This window comes from Ceratotherium simum, chromosome 9 (genome assembly GCF_057802395.1).
Source record: "Ceratotherium simum simum isolate JZ-2026a chromosome 9, ASM5780239v1, whole genome shotgun sequence".
In the NCBI taxonomy this organism is placed as follows: domain Eukaryota; kingdom Metazoa; phylum Chordata; class Mammalia; order Perissodactyla; family Rhinocerotidae; genus Ceratotherium; species Ceratotherium simum.
The window spans coordinates 76,684,370-76,705,699 of NC_141908.1; the positions used below are offsets into that span (position 1 = coordinate 76,684,370).

General features: G+C 43.4%; 1 protein-coding gene across 1 annotated transcript in view; it reads right to left on the reverse strand.

Moving 5' to 3' along the window:
- Positions 1–19,802, reverse strand: part of LOC147916346 (aldehyde oxidase 1-like) — a 61,258-nt gene extending 41,456 nt beyond the window's left edge. The window contains exons 1-13 of the mRNA XM_087435568.1: positions 19,624–19,802; positions 17,013–17,070; positions 14,560–14,656; positions 12,258–12,366; positions 10,658–10,784; positions 9,108–9,169; positions 5,499–5,588; positions 4,759–4,839; positions 4,021–4,165; positions 3,242–3,334; positions 2,052–2,203; positions 1,769–1,866; positions 339–444 (exon numbers count right to left, since the gene is read on the reverse strand). Of these exons, the coding sequence (XP_087291694.1) occupies positions 339–444; positions 1,769–1,866; positions 2,052–2,203; positions 3,242–3,334; positions 4,021–4,165; positions 4,759–4,839; positions 5,499–5,588; positions 9,108–9,169; positions 10,658–10,784; positions 12,258–12,366; positions 14,560–14,656; positions 17,013–17,070; positions 19,624–19,668 (1,263 nt within the window). The 5' untranslated portion in view covers positions 19,669–19,802. The remainder of the gene's footprint in view (positions 1–338; positions 445–1,768; positions 1,867–2,051; positions 2,204–3,241; positions 3,335–4,020; positions 4,166–4,758; positions 4,840–5,498; positions 5,589–9,107; positions 9,170–10,657; positions 10,785–12,257; positions 12,367–14,559; positions 14,657–17,012; positions 17,071–19,623) is intronic.
- Between the last annotated feature and the right edge of the window lie 1,528 nt (positions 19,803–21,330).

Genomic DNA, 21,330 nt, shown 5'->3' on the forward strand with positions numbered 1-21,330 from the left:
AACCACAAGATATAGGTAGAAGTATATTTTCTAATCTTATTTAGGAAAAAGCTTCATGGGAAAAGAATTTTTAAAAATCTGTAAGAAAGTAACTTTTGAGTTTGGGTTTGGGGAGGGGAGACAGAGAGAGAGAGGGATAGAGAGGGAGAGAGAGGAGACGGCAGAGACGAAGGTCTCCTGATTCCAGGAATGATACATAACACAAGTGAAAAGTGACTACACACAAGTCCTGGGACTCTCCCCTGTAAACACTCAACGCCTTCTCTTAACCCCCATGTGTTGGAATTAACAGCTGCAGGCTCACAGGTAAAATCAAGAAATCGAAAGGACACTCTCACCTTCCTCGAGTAGGGGATGTACACCGAGACCAAGATTTCTTCAGGCTTAAGATCCGTACTGGGGCACTTTCTGAGGCACTGCTCATTTAAAGGAATTGTCGTTCTCCTTCTGTGAAAAGAAATGACACCTTCCCTGGAGTCCGTTCTATTAAACAAGCAAACTTCCAAAACTTTGGAAGTAGTTCTACCAAATAACTGAGGAACCTGACTGTTTAGGAAAGGGCCCGCTCTTCCTATGCTCATGAATCTCTCACCTATGATGGCACCTTACACTGACTCCCCCAGTCGAGGTCCTACCTTTTTTTTTTTTGTCTTCTTTCCTTGATTTTAAATAAAAATAGCTAGCAGACTAGCCCTGAGGTCAGTAGAACAGGACCTGAGCAGTCCTCTTCCTGAACAGCACAATTCATTTTGAGCTTTACAATTAGAGAGTAGATATTAATATTCCTTTTGATATTCTGATCTAGTCATCCAACAAACATTTATTGTTTATAACCAGGAACCCTACTAGGTACAGTAGTGGATAAATAAATTGCCTTTAATGAATTTTTATACTAGTGAGGAGCTGTCTCATTTGTTTACAATCTTTCCATCACCTAAATAATTTCTGTTCTTTAATCAATATATTGAGGGGAGCAACCACTTAAAGCTATAAAAAAATATGACATTGAGACAAAAGCTTTTGATGTTTATATTCACATCAGAAAACCTATTTCTCATTGTATGATTTTTTTAAGGAATGTTACTTAAATTTATAAGTCTGAATGCAAACCTCCTTCTTTAAGAGAACTTTGTGGTTTAGATGATACGAAGAGGAGGGATTTAACAATGCAGGTAATAGAAAGCTAGTCCATGATTTAAATGAAAATAAAAACAGATGTAGAGAGGACCAATTAAAACTTCATAATAATTCTTAACTATGTTGTAATAAGAGTAATAAATTATATTCTGGATTTAGTTTCAAAAACAAAACTCAAGCAAATAAATATAGAATGAAGCCCAACCACAGAAAAAGGTCTGTAGGTTTCCATCAACAACCAACTAAGAAGGAACACACAGCATGATGTGGGTGCCACAACACTCCAGTACTCCCTGGAGAGAGTCTTCAACAAAGGCCCCAGTGGTTCTCAGTAGCCTCTAGTTCTCTCCACTACTCAGATCACATTGGGACACGCACATCGCAAGCACGGTCAATGTAGGGTGACCAGGATGGGAAAGCTTCTAGCACCAGGCCTCATAAAGAAGAGGATGAAGACATTGGGAGTGTGTGGAATTAGGACCACGCTGACCAACGTTCCAGCATCCAGACAGGCAGAGAGAGTTATTAATATTATAAAGAATAGTCATTTTCAAAACTGGACCTCCTGCCTCCCCAGAGAGAAAAAGGGCTAGGAGGAGCAGGTTTAATAATCCCAAGAAGGAACTGTCACTCACCTTTTGACAGCAAGTTGAGGGTACAGTTGCCCACGGCCAGGAGGGGATTCAGATCTGAATCCAGATGCCTACTCACGATGTGGCCCCCTAAAGACTTTTTAAAATGAGTTATTTTCACACCAGTTGTGTAATTATAAAACAACAAGTGATCAAACAAGGATTAATCAAGGCTTTGGAGAATTATTTTTTGCCTGTTCCAAAAGAATGAAAATGTCATGATTTGTCAGAGACAGTCACCCAAGGAATGCACACCAGAGTCTACTGTCACCAAATACATACAGCCATGTTCCTGATCTGGGATCCGGCCAGAGTTCCCAAATGCTTCAAGAGAGCATGGTACGTCTGCGTCTTCTCCTCTGGTAGCTTCTGGATCACTTCAGCCAGGATGTCCTTCACCTGAGCCAGGCTGAGGCCGGCACCTAAGGTCAGCCCTGAAATGAATTCATGTGTAAATAATGCAAAGTGATCACTGCTGACCTGGAAATGTCCATTAGAGCAAAGCCACAGACAGGGGATCTTTATGCTGGATACATGCTGCCCTGCTTATTGGTGGTGATGATGGTAATGGTGATGGTGGTGGTGCTGATGGTGGAAGTGTTGTTGGTGAAGGTGGTGGTGGTGATGGAAGAGGTGGTGGTGATGGAAGTGATGGTGGTGATGGTGGTGGTGGTGATGGAATAGGTGGTGGTGACGGTGATGGTGGTGGTGCTGATGGTGGAAGTGTTGTTGGTGATGGTGGTGGTGGTGATGGAAGAGGTGGTGGTGATGGTGGTGGTGGTGATGGAAGTGGGGGTGTTGATGGAGGCAGTGGTGATGGTGATAGAGGTGAGGGAGGCCAAAATTTTTGAACACTCACTGTTCAAGCACTAGGCTCAATGCTTCACAGAATCTCCTTGAATCCTAATAAACATTTGATTGTTAGGCCCCATTTTGCAGATGAAGAAACTGAAATTCAGAACTTGACTAAGTTCTTACAGCTAATACATGACATAGTCAAGAATTAGACTCCAGAGCAGGACTCCACACCCACATTTATCATACTTCTCGTCATTGCCATTAAATCAGTTTCCTTTGTGGGAATGGACAAGCCAGTCTGGAAGCTGCTTAATACATAAACTTGCTTTGCTTACTACTGTGCTTCTGGAGAACAAAGACTGTGTTCCACTCCTCTGTATCTTCTATCCAGCACTCAGCACAGTACCCTTCATTGACTAGTTGTTACATTTCTCTGATAGGGCAGACAAAAAAAGTTCTTCACTAAAATCCTAGACTATTCAGATGATTAGAAACTCATATAACTCTAGAGAATTCTGCCCTGAGCCGCCTCCAGAATGTTCTCATTCTTAAAAGAAGAGAATCTCTCTGTAAATTACAATTAGGAATAATTCTTCTGCTGCTTGTCTGCTGGGCAAAGGAAATAAATTGATTAATGCATTTTAACTAAGAAAACAGGGACCACGAGAACTCACCATTATCTGCATAGTTTACAACACTCAGTTCTTCAATTCTATCAGGAGAAATTATAACTGGGTGAAAGACTCCTTTAAATTTCATGTCAGGCCCTAAAGAATTAGAAAAAAATAAAATTTGAAATTGTGATTAAAAGTGATATCTTTAAACATACAAAAACTACATATCTTTCTATTTGTCTGTTCATGGCCCAATCACACACACAGAGAATAGCCAGATGGAATTTCACTAACCTTAGGGGACTCTCGGACTTGTCAGCTTTACAACTTGCCTGACAAGTCCAAGAAAACTTGTGGCTTACTCAAAATTCTCTTTGGAAAGACTCTAGAAGACTCCTCAAAGAACTAGGCGTCAAACTGAGTTTACAACGAACACAACACAAAGATCTTGTAACTGCAGCTTAGGAAAATCGTGTCATGCCTATCGAGACACCCCCACCAAGAGAGGAAACAAAGAGCAATTTCAAACATGAGCCCACCTCCGTCTCCACACGGAAACCAGGACAGCTGTCACTGGAACTGCTGCTTCTGAGCTGTGATGGAGCAGCCTCCTGGGGTCACTCTGCACACTGCTCTGATTAGGGGCAACAGGAATTCACTCATGTAATGGGAGCTGTGAAAGTCTCCTGAGCAATGTCAGTGTCTTGAGGAAGTCAAGTCTAAATGGTTGACAGTGCTATTTCTGACTGCTTTTCCTGGGAACATGCATATGTGAGGTTCTTTCCCCCAAAGGCCTTTTCCTCAGTTTCCTCGTAAGAGGTCCCTGGGGTTCCACATACCCACAGAGGTGTTCCCCATGACAACAAGGGCCTGGGGATACTTGACTTTAGCTTCCAGAAGTTCCTTCAGGGTCACTGGAGAAATCCATGTCATTCTATCTCCACTAAAAACCCTGGTCATTTGTGGTTGTTTCTCAGCCATTATCTATTGAAAAAGCAAGAGGGATTCAAGATCATCTCGTGACAACATTGCCACCTGTTTCTCCTCTATCTTCGTGGGAACAGAGAAAGGAAATGGAGACCTTTTTAAAAAAATAAAATAAAAGTGACCAAAAAGTAGAGCTTTACTCGGAATCAGAGTTCAAATTCAAAGTATGACAACATTTGACTCCTTCTGGAGACTGTTTTCATGCATCTCCCTTTGGTGTTTTTATATCTCAAAGGAACTCATTTCAATGTTTAAAAATATCTTAACATGTTTAATTTTGTCAAATCATTCTGTGGAATAATAAACTTCAGCAAAACTGGAAGTAGAAAACATGTCTATAGCTACAAATGTGATGCCATCATGACATTTTTTACAGATACTATCTGCTGCTTCTTACAGTCAACTGTCCCTGCGTGGTGACTCCACCCTCATTCCCCCATCTCCGCCTCGGTCCCATCCTCTAGAACTTGGGCCACGGATGGCAGATGAATATCACCTACTTGCCCACCAGCTTTGGGAGGATCCATAAGTAAATACCCTTCCTGGCATTTCACCATGAGTTCCTCCAGGACGAGCTCAGCTTTCCTTACCATTAGCTCTGGAGGAAATATCAGTTCCTGAGTTGGATCCAATGGCAGAAACTCGTCTTCTGGGAAGAGGTTTGGACTTGTCTTAAAAAGAGAAAGAACGAAAGAACCAGGAGTTATTGTTATCAGGCAACTCTAACTACTTTAAATCCTTTGTGGAATGTCAGAAGAAGACAGACATACAGCAGACAGACAAAAAGGCAGCCGGCCAGCCACAAACAGCCCCTGGATTCTAGGTCAAGGGCTCTAACACAGACCTGGTCACTGGCAGCTCAGTGCTGACATCAATGGTCCTCCACAGCCCTCAGTCCCCTGTACGCCTCTCTGCAGTCTGGGAAAGCAGAGGAGGCAGCAGCAGCACCAGACACCGCTGAGAACCAGAATGTTTCCCTGAACAGCCACCTCTCCTATCACGACTCCCTCTGCCTGCTCTTGCATTTCCCTACCATCTCCACTTTGCTTCTGGCCCTTGAAAAAAGACTTGAAAAGGGCTTTTTTTTAAACTAAGAGACATTAAGTGATCAATGTGTTTTTTCTCCTATAGATAGCTGTACTTGACCTCAAATGAAGGATGAAGTTGTTAGGACAGATTTTCCTTTGATGCAGATGGGTGAGAATGGGAAGGGGACATGTTGGCGCACCTCACATTCATCAACTTGGGCAGCCACTTTCTCTTCCTAGAAGTCAGCTGGTCTGTGCTCATGTCCTGAGAAAGCCTCATAAAAACCTTACACTTCACTGACCTCGTTCCCTTCCTCGAATCCTGGTACTCCATTTACTCCTTGATCCAAACAGCAGACCCCATTTTCTTTACTCTGACAGCAGCCGGAAGTCTAGAGGGTAAAAAAACAAATAACCCAGAATTTATTGCTGATTCTACCAAGTATTTTTTCAGCTTTGTTGAGGTATAATTGACAAATAAAACTGTATATATTTGAAGTGTCCAACGTTATTATTTGATATATGTGTATTTTGTTAAATGATTACCATAATCAGGTTAATTAACACATCCATCGCCTCACATAGTTACCATTTGTGTGTGTGTGTATTGTGAGAACACTGACAGTCTACTCTCTTAGCAAATTTCAAGTACACAACACAGTATTAGTAACTATAGTCACCATGCTGTAACTTAGATCCCCAGAGCTTATTCATCTTATAACTGAATGTTTTTACTCTTGAACCAGCATCTCTCCATCACCCCCAGCCCCTAGACCCTAGTAACACCATTATACCCTCTGTTTTTATAAGTTCAACTTTGTTTTTTCTCTTTTAAATTCCACACATAAGTGAGGTCATACAGTATTAGTCCTTCTCCATCTGGCTAATTTCACTTCTGATAAGGTCCTCTAGATTCATCAATGTTGTTGCAAATAGCAGGATTTCCTACTTTCTCAGGACTAAAAAATATACACACATAAATATATACACATATATAACACATTTTTATATATATATGTATACACACACACACACACACACACACATCTTTATCCATTCATCTGTCGATGGACACTTAAGTTATTTCCATATCTTGGCTATTGGGAATAATGCTGCAACGAAGATCTCTCTTAGAGATCCTGATTTCATTTCCTTCAGATATATATCCAGAAGTGGGATTGCTGGATCCTATGGTTGGTCTATTTTTAACTTTTTGAGGAATCTCCATACTGTTTTCCATAGAGGCTGCGCCTTTTTACATTCCTACCAACAGTGCACAAGGGTAACCTTTTCTCCATGTCCTGGCCAACGCTTGTCTTTCTAACAGCCATTCCAACAGGTATGAGGTGATATCTCATTGTGGTTTTGATTTGCATTTCCCTGATGGTTAGTGATGTTGAGCACCTTCTCATGTACCTGTTGAGCATTTGTATGTCTTCTTTGGAAAAATGTCTATTCAGATTCTTTGCCCATTTTTTAATCAAGTTATTTGTTTTTTGCTATTGAGATGCATGAGTTCCTTATATAATTGGATATTAACCCCAATCAGATAGGTCGTTTGCAAATATTTTCTCCTGTTCCGTAGATTGCCTTTCATTTTGCTGATGGCTTCGTTTGCTGAGCAGATGCTCTTCAGTTTGATTCTGTCCCACTTGTTTATTTTTCCTTTTGTTGCTTGTGCTTTTTGTCATATCCAAAAAAAATCATCACCAAGACTGATGTCAAGAAGTTCTTTCCCTGTGCTTTGTTCCAGGAGTTTTATAATTTCAGAGCTTACATTTAAGTCTTTAATCCATCTTGAGTTCATTTTTGTGAGTGGCATAAGATAATGGTCCAATTTCATTCTTTTGCATGTGGATATTCAGTTTTCCCAAAACCATTTATTGAAGAGACTATCCTTTCCCCATTGTAGGTTCTTGGCTCCTTTGTCAATATTAGTTGACTGTATATGCGTGGGTTTATATCTGGGCTCTCTTTTCTGTTCCATTGGTCTATGGGTCTATTTTTAGGCCAATGCCACACTGTTTGGATTACTATAGCTTTGTAATATAGCTTGAAATTAAGAAGTGTGATTCCTCTAGCTTTGATCTTCCTTAAGATTGCTCTGGCTATTTGGGGTCTTTTTGGTTCCATATGAATTTCAGGATTGTTTTTTCTATTTCTGTGAGAAATGCTGATGGAATTTGTTAGGCACTGCGTTGAATCTGTAGATCATTTGGGGTAGTTTGGACATTTTAACAATATTAATTCTTCCGATCCACGAACATGGGATATCTTTCCATTTATTTGTGTCTTCCTCAATTTCTTTCATCAATGTCTTGTAGTTTTCAGTGCACAGGTCTTTCACCTCCTTGGTTAAATTTATTTCTAAATAATTTACTGTTTTTAATGCTATTGTAAATGGGATTGTTTTCTTAACTTCTCTTCGTAACAGTTTATTGTTAGAGTATAGAAACACAACTGATTTTTCTATGTTGATTTTGTATCCTGAAATTTTACTGAATTTGTTGATTAGTTCTAACAATTTCTTTGGTGCAGTCTTTAGAGTTTTCTATATATAAGATCATGTCATCTGCAAACCAAGACAATTTTACTTCTTCCTTTCCCATTTGGATATCTTTTATTTCTGTTTCTTGCCTAATTACTTGGCTAGGACTTCCAGTACTATGTTGAATAGAAGTGGCAAGAATAAGCATCCTTGTCTTGTTCTTCATTTCATTCACTGTATTTGTCATCTCCAGAATTTCTGTTTGGTCCTTTTTTATTATTTCTATCTCTCTGTTAAACTTCTCATTTAGTTCATGAATTGTTTTCCTGTTTTTGTGGAATTGTCTTTCTGTGTTTTCTTGTAGCCTGTGGTTGGTGGGATCCGTGTCCCTCTGATGTCCTCTGAGAGCCCAGGCAGCCCCACACAGCCCCTCTCTGCCCTCCAGTCATGTAGCACTCCTCGGTGTTCTGAACGGGGTGAGAAGGAAGTGGGCCTCTTTGGCAGTGCCCCACACAGCCAGGGAAGCTGGGAGAAATCATTGGTGGACAAGGTCTTTCTTGGCATCGAACTGTGCACCTTGGGGGAGGGATGACGCAAGTAAAGTGAAACTGTTCCTCCTCCTCTCTGCAATGTGTACAATCTTGTATTTTTTCGCTCCACTGTCATGCTGGAACTTCTCTGCTGGACTCCTGGATTTCCATAAAGGTACTCTCCTCCATGGGTGATGGTCAAAATTGGTGTTCTTTGGGAGGAAAATGGCAGAAAACTCCTATTTCACCATTTTGCCGATGTCACTCCTCCCTGGCCTAAGTCTGGATTCAAGGCTGGCACCGGCCCCCACCGACAGGAAGGCAGCTGGTCCAGCCCCAGGAGGGGGCTGGCCTTCTGGGGTGAGTTGCTGAGGCTGGAGAGGGAATGCTAACCCCAGGCAGGAAGCAGAGTCCCCTCTACTAAGTATTAAATTAAACAGGTGACTACCTGCTGAAACAATAGAGAATCAATACTGTCAAATGTTATGAAGGGAGCCATGTGTACTTAAACATAACGAAACTAACATCTAATAAAAAAGTCTGAGCTTATGAGAAATTTTGAATAACAGTGATTATTAAATAAGCTAAAATATGTAAAGATCTTATAACAAAGCCTGGCACATAGCAATAAATATTATCACTGGTTGATGGTTAATATGAATAATATTTAATATTTTATTAACAATAAATATTAACAAGTATTATTATTATCTCTAGTTACTCATTTATGATGCATTGATTTCATAGTTTAACTTCCAAAGGGCATTACAGACCCAGAGAGAAGCAGCAGCCCTGTACTAGGAGCAAAGGCTGCTCCCCCATCACACCTGATGACCCCCACTGTCTGTTTCATTGGGGAAAATAGACTCAATAACGCGTTCCTGTCTACTTACTTTACAGAAAGTCTTGCACGTGTCAATTATGGGCCTGTATCCAGTGCAACGGCACAGGTTACCTGAAGGAGAAAACCCAGCTCTGTTACTCGAGTAACCTAGAGAGGCACAGCCTGCCAAATGCACAATGGAAACAAGGACCCCATCCTAGAAGGACGCCCTGGTTGACATTTCAGCCCACCTAATCTACCAAGTCAGATTTATTTGTCAGCACCTTGGGATATGTGGTTGGGAGTCTTGAGGCAGATTTTAACAACTCAGCTATTTGTACTTTCTCTTTGTAAACAGTTACGGTTAGGGTTCCTCTGCTCATGACAGGTGCTCAGAGACCACAATGATTTCAAGCTGAACCCTCTTGGTCTACAGTCACATTCAAGAGCTAAGCTTCAGTTGAAAGAAAGATCAAAGGCATTATATAGCAGCAAAAATAATTATTAAACTTTGGAAGCAGCTGGGTACACAATTTATTTACACTAAATCATCAGGCCAGTGTTTCTCTCACAGTGGTTCATATTCCTCATTCTCCCTCCCACCCCCAAATATGGGGTCTCACTTGAAAACAAAGCCAGTGAAGCAAGTGCTCTGAGATTGAGTCCCAGGAAACTTCATTCTTTACAAACTCCCCAAGCAAGTCTTAAGCACCATAAAACTTGAGAACCCCTTATCACTTGTTCACATCATAAACTGTCATGAGATAAAATGCATAATAAAACCCAAAGGGAACCGGGCAGAGATTCATTTGCTGCGTTTCTCCTTTCGATTTCCATGTGCTCTGGTCTTCCCTGGCACACGTGCGGAGGACCTGTGCACATGGGTGTTAGCCTCGTGTCCTCAGGCAGAGAAGTAAGGTCCTTGGGAGGCAGGAGACAAAGACAAACAGAGCCATGGAGAGTTTCACCAGAAATAGGATTTGGGAGGCTATTCTTTCTAAAAATTGTTTAGAGTCTTGTTATTGAAGACCTCTCCCACCCACACACACACTGAGCTCCTGACCTGGATAAAACAGCTCTGCACTGGATAAAGACAGTTCTTTGATATCAGTATCAGCAGAAGATCTCCCTCTCTTTGATTCTGTGTTGTATTCAAGAGTCTTCTGATATTTAATATGGTTCTGAAAGTGTTGGGGAGTGGTGGGAAAGGGTGATGTGGGGAAAGCTAGACTTTTTCCAAGGGTAAATGAATGAACCGGCTTTGAAATTATTATAAAAGTAATCAAACAATAAAAAAGGAAGGAGACTCTTACAGACTAACAGAGACTTAACAAATATCAGCCTAGTGTAATGTGTGGCTCTTGTTTGAATCCTGATTTCAACAAACCAACTCCTCCACTTATCGGTGGTATAACTCTGAATAAATTACTCTCCCTAGACCTCAGTTTCTCCATCTATGAAATGGAGATTATAATAATGCCCATCTTGTAAAGTTATTGTAAAGAGTAAATGAAATAATCTTTTTATAGGGGTTAACACAGTGTGGGGCACATGGTAACTGTCCAATATTAGCTCTCACCATCATCATTATTATAAAAAGGACACGCACATATAACCTACCACCAAGGGCATCAGTTAACTGATCCAGAGTGGGTTCTGGATGGTTCCTGAGCAGCGTGTAGATGGACATCACCATCCCAGGGGTGCAGAACCCACACTGCGTGCCGTGACACTTGGCGATCCTCTCCTGGAAGCACAAAAAGGTTAGAAATGAGGCATCTTGTGTGCCACCCAGACCTCTGAATGAGAACCTGCTTTTCAACAAGATCCCCAGGGGATTTGTTTGCACATTAAAATTGAAGAGGCCCCAGAAAGTCCTTCTCATCCTGGGTGTCTCCTAGTCTTGGGCTGGGTGGCCGGGATTACTGGTCTTCACCAGCTTTTGAGCTTCAGTAAAGGTTCTTAGCCTTTAGAACCACCAGGGGAGCTTTCAAATTTCCAAGGCCCAAGCATCACCCAGACCTGTTGACTGAGCATCTCTGGGGGTGGGGCACAGACAGACATTTTTAAAGATTCCCAGGTGGTTTCAATGTATAGTCCAAAATGGGAATCGCTGAGATAAATCCCTTGAAGTCCTTCAGAAAAATTAACCAAAATTAACTCCAGTTGAGAAAAAACTAAACTCCAAGTATTTCTTGAGGAACTTCTGTCTGCCCACGCTGCCCTAAGGCTTTTGTGCACAGGAGTCTGTTTACCAAGTGCCGTCATTAATTCAGAAAACACTCAAGAAGGAAACATTATTTCTTTACTTCTCTTCCAAACTTTCTCCCCCAGCATTCTCTCTCTGGAGTCTAAGTTCAGAGCTCCAACCCCATTTCGAAGCCGTCTTCTGGCTATGCTGCAACAACAGCAGTTACTGGATGAAAGGCTGTTCTCCTGCCTCTGAACAGCCAAGTCTCACAAGGGTCTCCAGGCAGAACCTGCTCCCGCTAGGTGACGAGGTTCATAGAAAATACACAGAACCCAAGATTCCTTCAGGTCCAGAGAACTTCAAGTTTGCCCATTTTCTATATTGTCCCTACTGTTTCCCTCTTGTACCCTCTCCTCATTAGTGACCCTCACACCTAGATAAAAACAAGTAGCAATAGCATTTTTAGGGGGTGATGTCTAAGTAATTTCAAGTCAGGCATCTGAGGTGCCCTTTCACTTGAGGCAAAGTTATAACAAGGTGCTGCCTTAGGAGAAAAGCCTCAAAATTCATTGACAACTCCTATTATCTGTCTTCTCAACGAGGCTTAAATTTAATGAATCTTTTTGGTAGTTGAGATTTTCATTCAGCTTTAAAATCATGTTAGTTTCCACTTTATAAAAAACAACAAAATTATATCCCTCAATGCACATGACTCTCATTTCTTTGAATTTGGAAGATGAAAGATGAACAGGTCCCATCTAATTAGAATGTAGAAAAAAACCCAGTGATGTCAGGGTTTTCTTTAAAAAGAGAAAGTCCTCTAGTTTTCCAAGAGCATTTTACCAAGAAGTCAGTCACAAAACACCCACATGGCCCAGGTTTCACCCCTGGCCCTGGCTTGGTTTCATCTGTCGGCAGTGACCAAGCAGAAGGGCCCAGACCGCCCTGCTATAGCCCTCTCAGGGACTCACCATGTCATTAATGGTTTTCGAAGCACAGAAGCCCCATGAGGAAGAGGCACACCCTCACCTGAACAGGATGAATCCTGCCCTTGGTGCTTCCTACGCCTTCCACTGTGGTGACGGCAGCACCGTGCAAAGAACAGATGGGGGTCAGACAGGCATTGGCTGGATAATGTCTTCAGAATGCAAAAGAGAAGCACAAATTACATTGTATCCAGTGGGAAAGGGGACTGAGCATTCACTGAGCACCTCTAATGGGGCAGGTTTGTATAATGTCCCAGGCTTTGCATATGCTTTTCATCCTTAGCTCATGGCCCTTTTAACAGAAGTGGAGTCTGAGGGTCAGAGTGATTTGCTCAGGGTCACAGCTGGAGTGTCAGAGACAGCATCAAATGAGGTCTCTTAATTCTAACTCCAGAACAGTTTCCTCTAATGTGTCTTTTTCTCTTGAATGAGGGGCAGACAGTCTCCTCTCTAGTCACATGAGACCAATCACCGAGAGCATCTTCCATCTTCTAGGCAGTGCTGGGCCAGGAGTTCGTTGGGAAATAAAGTGGATTGGATATTGTGCTTCAGAAGAAGAAATACAGTGTGGGATGCACAACTCCTCAATCCCACAAACCTAGTGCTGGAAAATGTCCAACTCAGAATGTCTCCTGAAAAGTTCTCACTCACCAAACAGAACTAGAGACAGCCAATAAATACTTGAAACAAACGTTTAATCTCAAAAATAATCAAGAGATTCAAATTAAGCAATGAAAACACCATTTTTATCAAAGAAAATGACAAAGATTTTTAAAAATTATAATATGCGCAATTAGCAAAGGTTTGGGAAAATGGAACTCATATACTTCTGATAAGAATGTAAACTGATCTAGAACTCCTCTGGGAGACATTTCGCTGGAAGGCACAAAAACCTTCAAGGTGCACACACTCCTTTACCTGCAATTCCACCTCTATGGATGTAGCAGAAAGAAATGGTTACAGGCATAAACAGAAATATATAGGAATGCTAAGTCTCATTTTAAAAACCAAAACAAGCCATATAAGATACATAATCATAGGTTTTTAAAAACTCATCAGATGCTGAGTTCATAAAAAAAACTTACATTACCTAACTCCATTAAGCACAAGTGCTTCATAAGAGAGAAGAGATACAGCTGTTCTCATCTCTGCCTGCAACGGACAGAGGAGGAGGACTCTGCCTTAGACAGGAGTAAGGAGAACCCAGACCAACGTTCAACAAACTGTTAATAGCCACATGTACGCTGATGCCACAAATTAAAATACAATGCTGGACTGTACCCTCCCCAAACTCTTCTCCCGCCAGACTTCACTGAGTGCTGAGGACAACACCCTAAAAATGGGGCAGGGAAGGAGTGCTGAAAGAACTCTCCAGGCACATTGGCTCTGGGACAAGGCGGATTGAGAGAGAGCAGAACTGAGAGAAAACTGCAGGCTCTCAGGCTTCACAGAGTGTAGGGCAGTTGCCAGCTTCCAGATGCTAAAGTTAGGGTCGCATGGCTGCAAGACATCTACCAAAGCTGAGACAGTGAGACAGGAGAGCAAAGGGAACCCCCCAGTGACCTAAAAAGTGGGCAGCCGGGCTGTAAAGCAGGGGGGCATCTCCAAGAGTTCAGGAAGCAGGTGGCTTGGCTTTGGAACATAGGCAGATCTCGAAATGTCACCAGTGCTCAGATGCTTAGCTCTCGTCTGATATCTGTGGAATGATGTAAATTGGTCTAAAATATGCATAACTGGAGTCTCAGAGAGGGGGGAGGGAGAGAGAGAGAGAGAATAAATATTGGAAGACATAATGGCTTGAGAAGTTTCCAAAGCCGATAGAAGACATCAACCCACAGATCCAAGAAACTTGGAAAACTTGAAGAAGGATAATTATCAAACATAAAGAGAAAATGTTACATATAATAGGAAGCCATTGGTGATTTTTAGGTAGGAGAGTGCTGTGATCTGGTTTACACTTGTAACAGGCCTCTCTGACTGATGTATGGAGAAGGCGTCTGTAGGGGCAAGGGCAGGTAACAGTAACACAAGAGTGTGATGATGGTATTACTCTTCACTGCCATTTCAGCCCTTCCTGTCCTCCTCAGACAGCACAAGAGGTCAGACAGCCTTTCACACTTCAACAAGGGTTCTCTGACCGTGTGTTATCCTCACTGATGGTACCCTTTTCTTCTAACCCATTCATATTCCCCAGACCTTGTCTGTTTTGTTCATCACTGTACCCCCAGTGCCTAGCACAGTTCCTGTTACATGGTAAGTGCTCAATGCATATTTACTAAAGGAAGGAATGAAACAAAGTTCAAAACTACAAAAATTCAAGGTATCTGGACTCTGCCGCAAGGTACCTTATCTTCTTGGCAATGGGGTTATATCGTGAGATCATCACCGTGCAGGCGCCACAGCCTCCCCCTCCACAGCCATACTTGGTTCCTGTCAGTCGGACTGGAGAAAGCATAGTTAAAGATCGTGGGTTTTCCATAATTCTCTTTCTAGAATAGCTGTGACCTCAGAGGACAACACACACCAAATACTCTTAAATGTATTGTTAAGTTCAATACATATTTATCAAATGATACATGTATGTCTTAGCTCTATTATTTAGAATCCTGTAAATTCTTCATTTCCATTTGTGTGTTATGTCTAGTCTCCTCCCTTTCAAAACAACTGGACCTCAGGTAGCTAAAAATGGAGCAAAATTAAAAAAGAAAGAAGAGTCTATAAATTTAAGTGCTTGAGTATTTGAAAGTACGAGTACAGTGCACATTTGTTCTCATCCTTATCTGTGTTGTTTTTTTTTTGTGAGGAGATCAGCCCTGTGCTAACATCTGCCAATCCTCCTCTTTTTTTTGCTGAGAAAGACTGGCCCTGGGCTAACATCGGTGCCCATCTTCCTCCACTTTATATGGGAGGCCGCCACAGCATGGCTTGCCAAGCAGTGTGTCGGTGCGCACCTGGGATCCGAACCGGCGAATCCCAGGCCGCCACAGTGGAGCGCGCGCACTTAACCACTTGCGCCACCGGGCCGGCCCCCTTATCTGTGTTTTTGATAACATACAAAGGAAAACGCCAAATTGTAAACCGTTCTTGGAATATATGTGTCGTATTATCCATGTTTGCCATATTTCTCTATCTCTCCGTGGCAGAAACTGTTAGTTGTTCCCCAATATCTGTTCTCTCCTTCTTCCTTGGTAATAGAAACCCCAAGTTTTTAGCTGTGCACATAGTTGCCCAGGATAAAAAATACATTTCCCCAGCCTCCTCTGTAGCAAGGTGGGGTCATTACCAAAGCCGGCCAACGGGATATAAGCATAAATGTTGTGTATGGCCTCCAGGAGGGAAATGTCCTCAAAAAGAGAGAGGTGCCCCCTTCTCCATCTCTTATTTCTTCCTATTGGCTGGAATGCAGATACGATGGCTGGACCTCAGTTAGTCATCTCTGACCATGAGGAGAAAGCTGCACGCTGATGAAGGGGGAGCCGCAGGACATAGGAGCTGGGTTCCCTGATAACGTTGTGACACTGCTGTACTAGCCCTGATCCACCTACCTCTGGGATTCCCTTATGTGAGTGTGACAGCCACGAGAATGTGCCTCACAGACCTCCTTCAACAGGGTGGGTAACTGACCGTGAGACCCAGATGCTGCTCTGTTATATCTATCTCCCCAGTTTTCATTAAGGTCAGGCCTCCCTGGCTGCTCCCTCACTGGCTCAGAGCTATGGAGAGACATGGGGGTACTTGTCAACCATCCCCAATGGCTGTGATGAACACGCCTTAGACCACACAGCAGTCTAAGACCCTTCCACTCAACCTTCTCTCCCTCTCTTCCTTACAGGTCGGACTTGCATTGTGATCTAATGGCTCCCTAAGCCTTCTCTGGCTCCCTCCCTATTTCCTTTCACTCAGGCATTTCTCCTAATAAAACCCGTGCACATTTAATCCCATTTTTTGGTGTCTGCTTCCCAGAGAACCTGAACTAACACAATGAGAATGAAATAAGCTTCTATCTTCTATCTGGTTTAGTGCTATTTGGGAGTTTCCGTCACCCACAAGTGAACCAAATCTTAAATATTACACTTTGCCACCGTGGATAACCAGGAAATCAGTTTTCATCGTTTTTACGTCCAAAGATCTTGAATGACCCTCAGAATATAGTTACTGATGCATTTTGAGTTGTGGACTCTTTCGGGAATTTCTTTCTCTCCAGGGGAAAAAATGTACAAACTCCCATTGTCACATAATTTTGCATATAATTTAGTGGGCTCTACAGACCTCTGGAAGCCCGCTGGAGTTCATGCACAGCAGGCTAAGAATCCATTCCTTAGGTGACTTTTGTTTAGAAAGCTTTTCTAAAGTAACATTTTCAGGTGTAATTTCTCCATGGTCCTTTTACTTTCCTTTCGGGATATTTCTGTGCTCTCTTTCTCTAATGGGCATGACTATTAATCCTTGAAGATAGACTGTCAATATTGTGACTCTTAATCCTAAAGATGCTTAATTAAGCCCTTTTAACATTTGCTTTAATTCCCATTGCTAGCTTCTCATTATTGTACAATACATTTAGTGCCAAAACAGAGATTAGAAGGAACACAGTTCTTCTGACAGCCACAATTGTGCGCTGCGTACACAACTAAGACATAGGACTTTCTCAAAGAAGAACATGAAACCCAAATTGTAGGGAATATGATTCAGTGTGGCTCAAAAAAGATATGTGAAACATAAACTGATGAGGATATCAGAGCTATACACACACACACACACACACACACACATGCACACACTCAAAGCAAAAAAAGGATACGCTTCTTCCTCAGGTATGGTAACAGCATTGTTTCAGGATCGACATTTTTTTCTATCACCTGCACCAGAAGGAAAATAAGAGTTATACACGTAAAGTTCAGAGGGCTAGTGTGATATTCGCATTGGCAGGCTCATCTTAATTTGATGGAAATGTACATTAATTAACTCTTCTACTCATATTTTCAAGTTGATTTAATGTTTACGGAACACCTGTGATGTACAAATCACCTCTCTTACGTGTGGAGTCTAAATCGTGAGCCCCTCCACCACTTTGCACTGTCCTAGGTCCTGAATCATCACTGTTCAATAAGGCAGCAGTTGTTTCCACTAACAGAACACCAGTGACTCCTGCCCAGCTTCTCTTAGAGAGTCTGAAGCACGTGAGGCAAAAGATATCAGCAGAGCAGAGTAGAGAAGGAGGAGGTGGGGGTGGCTGCTAGAACAGAATACCATCTGAGAAATTGATTTAGTTTTTAAAAAGGACTTGTTTGTTTATCATGTTCAAAGAATTCCAGTTTTCAGAAAGAGATCACACCCAACCGTGGCCCCCAAATCAAAGAAACAAAGGAGAAGATAAAATGTGTACGCCAAGTGATACAAAGGTGTGCAAGCAAGGGCTCACTTCAGAAGCTAGTCTGCGTGGGCAGCCTAGCCTCACAGCAACAGAACAGCAGTGCCCAAGGGACGGCATGACTGAAATGTCATGATGGGTTAGGTTTTCCAAAGCGACTGTGTTTTCTCTTTTTTGATTAAAAATGTGGATTTCTGGGGCAGGCCCAGTGGCATAGTAGTTATGTTCATCTACTCTGCTTCAGCGGTCCAGGGTTTGCAAGTTCAGATCCCAGGAGCAGACCTACACATCACTTGTCAAACCATGGTGTGGTGGTGCCTCACACAAAATAGAGGAAGATTGGCACAGATGTTAGCTCCACGACAATCTTCTTCAAGCAAAAAGAGGAAGATCGGCAACAAATGTTAGCTCAGGGCCAATCTTCCTCGCCAAAAAAAAAAGAAAAACAAAAACAATTGGATTTCTTTTGGATTCACAGAACAAATAGAAGCTTGATGCTTTGGAATTTCAGAAGTAGAGTTCATCATTCACCATGTTATATGAATTTCCCCCTGGGAAGTAGGTGAGGAGGAGACATGTGCTTATTCTGGAGATGCCTCCTCACCCTCAATTTTCAGTGGCCACATGCCCCCAAAGCGAGGCATGTTCCAATTACCATGGTCAGATCTGTGCCCTGGAGGAAGAGAGACGTGATTTTGCGTGTGTGTGTGTGTGTGTGTGTGTGTACACACACTGTAATACAAGGAAGAGTGTGGAGGCCCCCAGGCATCCCCAACTTAATTGGCCCTCAAATGGAACTCTATTTCTTTCCCAAACTTACTCCTCTCTTTCGTTTCCCTAACTCATTTAATAGCCTCACCACCTGCTCCACCTGCTAGGGCATCGAAGCTTAAAACCCGAGCTATTTACAACTTCTACATTCCTTCAATGCACCACAATCACTGTCACCAAGTCCTGCCACTTACACTTCCAAAACGAGTCTCTACAGCCCCTCACTTCCACTGCCACTCCCTGGAATCCACAGTGGGCACCTCCTCCCTGAACCGTTATAAGGCCACCAGAGAGGTCTCCTGCCCCATTCTCGGCACCCGCAGCGCCACCCTCCGTTCCACTACCGGAGTGACCTCTAAAATCCGAGTCTGGTCACCTCCTGTGTCTGCTGAAATGCAACACCGGCTCCTGGCTGCCAACTGCCACGCTGGCAATTCCTGAATCACGCAGGGTGCTTGTTAAAAAGAAACTCCTATGGAATAAGGATTTCTGGGAGAGGGGACCAGAAAATGTGCATCTTTAATGGGCACGCTGGGTGGGTCTGAGGTGAATTTATATTCAAGAGTTCCTGGGATACGAGAAGAAAGTCAAATTCCGTGGCATATCCTACAAGGCCTCTTTGATCTACGGCCCGTCCTCTCCTGCCACTCACCCCACGCATCCTGAACTCCCGTAACAGGGGAGAACTGGCTGCTCCCAGCTCTGCACGGACTTCTACCCTTCACCACGTCGGCATGCGGGATTCCTTCTGTCCAGAAAGCCCTCCTCGCCTCTCTACTTGGCGGAATTCTGTAGGTCGTTCAAAGCCCTGCTCAAATGTTCTCTCCTGTGGGGGGGGTGTCATCTAACACCCCTTCCCACTCTCTGTTCCAAGTAACCATCCTCCCCTGTCCCCCATGGCCAATGTCCACCTTTCCTAGAAATTTTACCCCCATCACAATTATCCCAAAACCCCGGGAAACACTAGGCAATGGACAGCTCTTTCCAGGTTCCTTCCTCACATCAAGACCCTACGTTTTCTGAGCACATAATGCTCCATGACCGCTTTTTGACCCCTCGACACTTCTGGGCAGGTCCTGGCTCCACCACGAAGCAGAGCGTCTCCCAGTGCAGGTGTCAACAATCACCCCCGCAGGCCGAGCGCTGACGGGACGCCAGGCTCCCCGGTAACCAGCCTCCAGGGCGCCCAGTCCTCACCCCAGGTCCAGGGGAGAAGGTGCTCTTATTCGCCCCCTTGTGCAGAGGGGGACACGGGGACACGGGGCCTCACCTGGCGGCCGTTCACGCAGAAGCGCAGCTCGGCCGCCCCGGCCATGGCGCCGGGCGCGGGCTCGCTCCGGGGAGGGCAGCCGGACGCGGGGACGCGGGCGGGCGAGTGAGCGCGGCCGCCGGAGCCTGCAGCGCCCCAGCCCGGCGCGGAGAGTCCGCAGCGCGAGCTCGGGGCCCGGAAGGCGTCGCCGGGAACGGCCCTCCCCGGACGTGAGGCGTCACCGGCGCCGGCCTGCGCGGCCGCTGGCGGCACCCGCGGCTCCCCCGGGCCGGGGCGGCGGCCGCGACCTTAGTGCACAGGCTCAGCGGCTCTGCAGCCGCATCTGAAGTCCGGGAAGAGGAGGGCTCGGTGCCCCCTGCCCCCGCGCCTGCTGCAGTCTGGACCCTTAGTAGTTGATACACCAGCACCGTGACCCCGACTTTGCGGGAGAGGAGCTCAGGACAAGGAATGGTTTACAACTTGACCTCGCAGTTTTAGAGATAACTAGTCCAGTTGCTGTTTAAAATCAAGAGCGACCTTGATATAAACTGAGTTTTAAAAAAAAGGTGTTCTCATTATTCACAGTTTATTCAGTAAATAACCACGAAGTTTACGTGATAAATATCAATGGAGATGTAAAACATCAGGAAAAACTTTAAAAATCAATCTTGGAAAATACTGAAAAGCATGAAAATAAAAATCTCGTGTGTCCACAACTTAGAATGTACCACTGTTAACTTTCTGGGTCTATCTGTACGTTTTTGAAACCTGCCCTTAATGCCTTTCAAAAACTCAAATGGGATCAAACTCTTTTCCAGACTTCTTTTCACTGAGCATACCTAGAATATTTTCCTGTGTCATTTCATTTCTGTAAACACGATTTTTATTGTGAACATTTCCAAAATTTGTAGAGTACAAAGAGTACAACTAGCATTCCTGTACACCTCACTCGCTAAGCTGTAAGACTGGTCAACATTTTACCATACTCCAGTATTTTTTCTGGAGTATTTTAAAGCCAATCTCAGATATATCATTTTACCCCTAAATACTTCAGTATACAGTAAAAAAAAAATTTTTTTTTACTAAGCCAAAATGCCATTATCAAATCCAACAAAATGCATATTTTTTTAATAGCCTCAAATTTCCCAGTGTCTTAAAAAACGTCTTTTTACTCTTGATTTCTACTCCTTGTACTATTTGCTTGTTGTCTCTTCAGTCTCTTTTAATCTAGAACAGTGTACCTCACCCACTGCCTGTTTTTAATGCATTAGCATGGTGAAGAAGAATCGAGGTGGGTTGTCCTGTAGAATGAACGCGTGTTGAGGATGGCTGGAGGCTTCTCCCTGATGTTCTTTGTTCGTCCATCCGTCTTCTTGCCTGTACACTGCATATAGATCTGAAGCCTTGATTCAATTTTTAGGGGGGAGTAAAAATACTTCACAGGTGGTGCCTACATTTGACACTGCAGCACGTCAGGAGGCAGATGATGTCTGCTTTCTCGTTCTCAGCGATACTAAGACTGATCACCAGGGTCGGTGGGTTCTCTCTTCATAATGAATTTCTCCGTCAACATCGCACCTCAGGTTTCACCATCTATTGCTGACCATCGCCTGAAGCACTTATTTTATTGGTTGATTGCATGAGTAATTTCTTTACTTCTAACATTCCTCAGCATTCATCAGCTGAGATTCTTTTGAATCGGAGAATTATCACTATTCACTGGAGCTG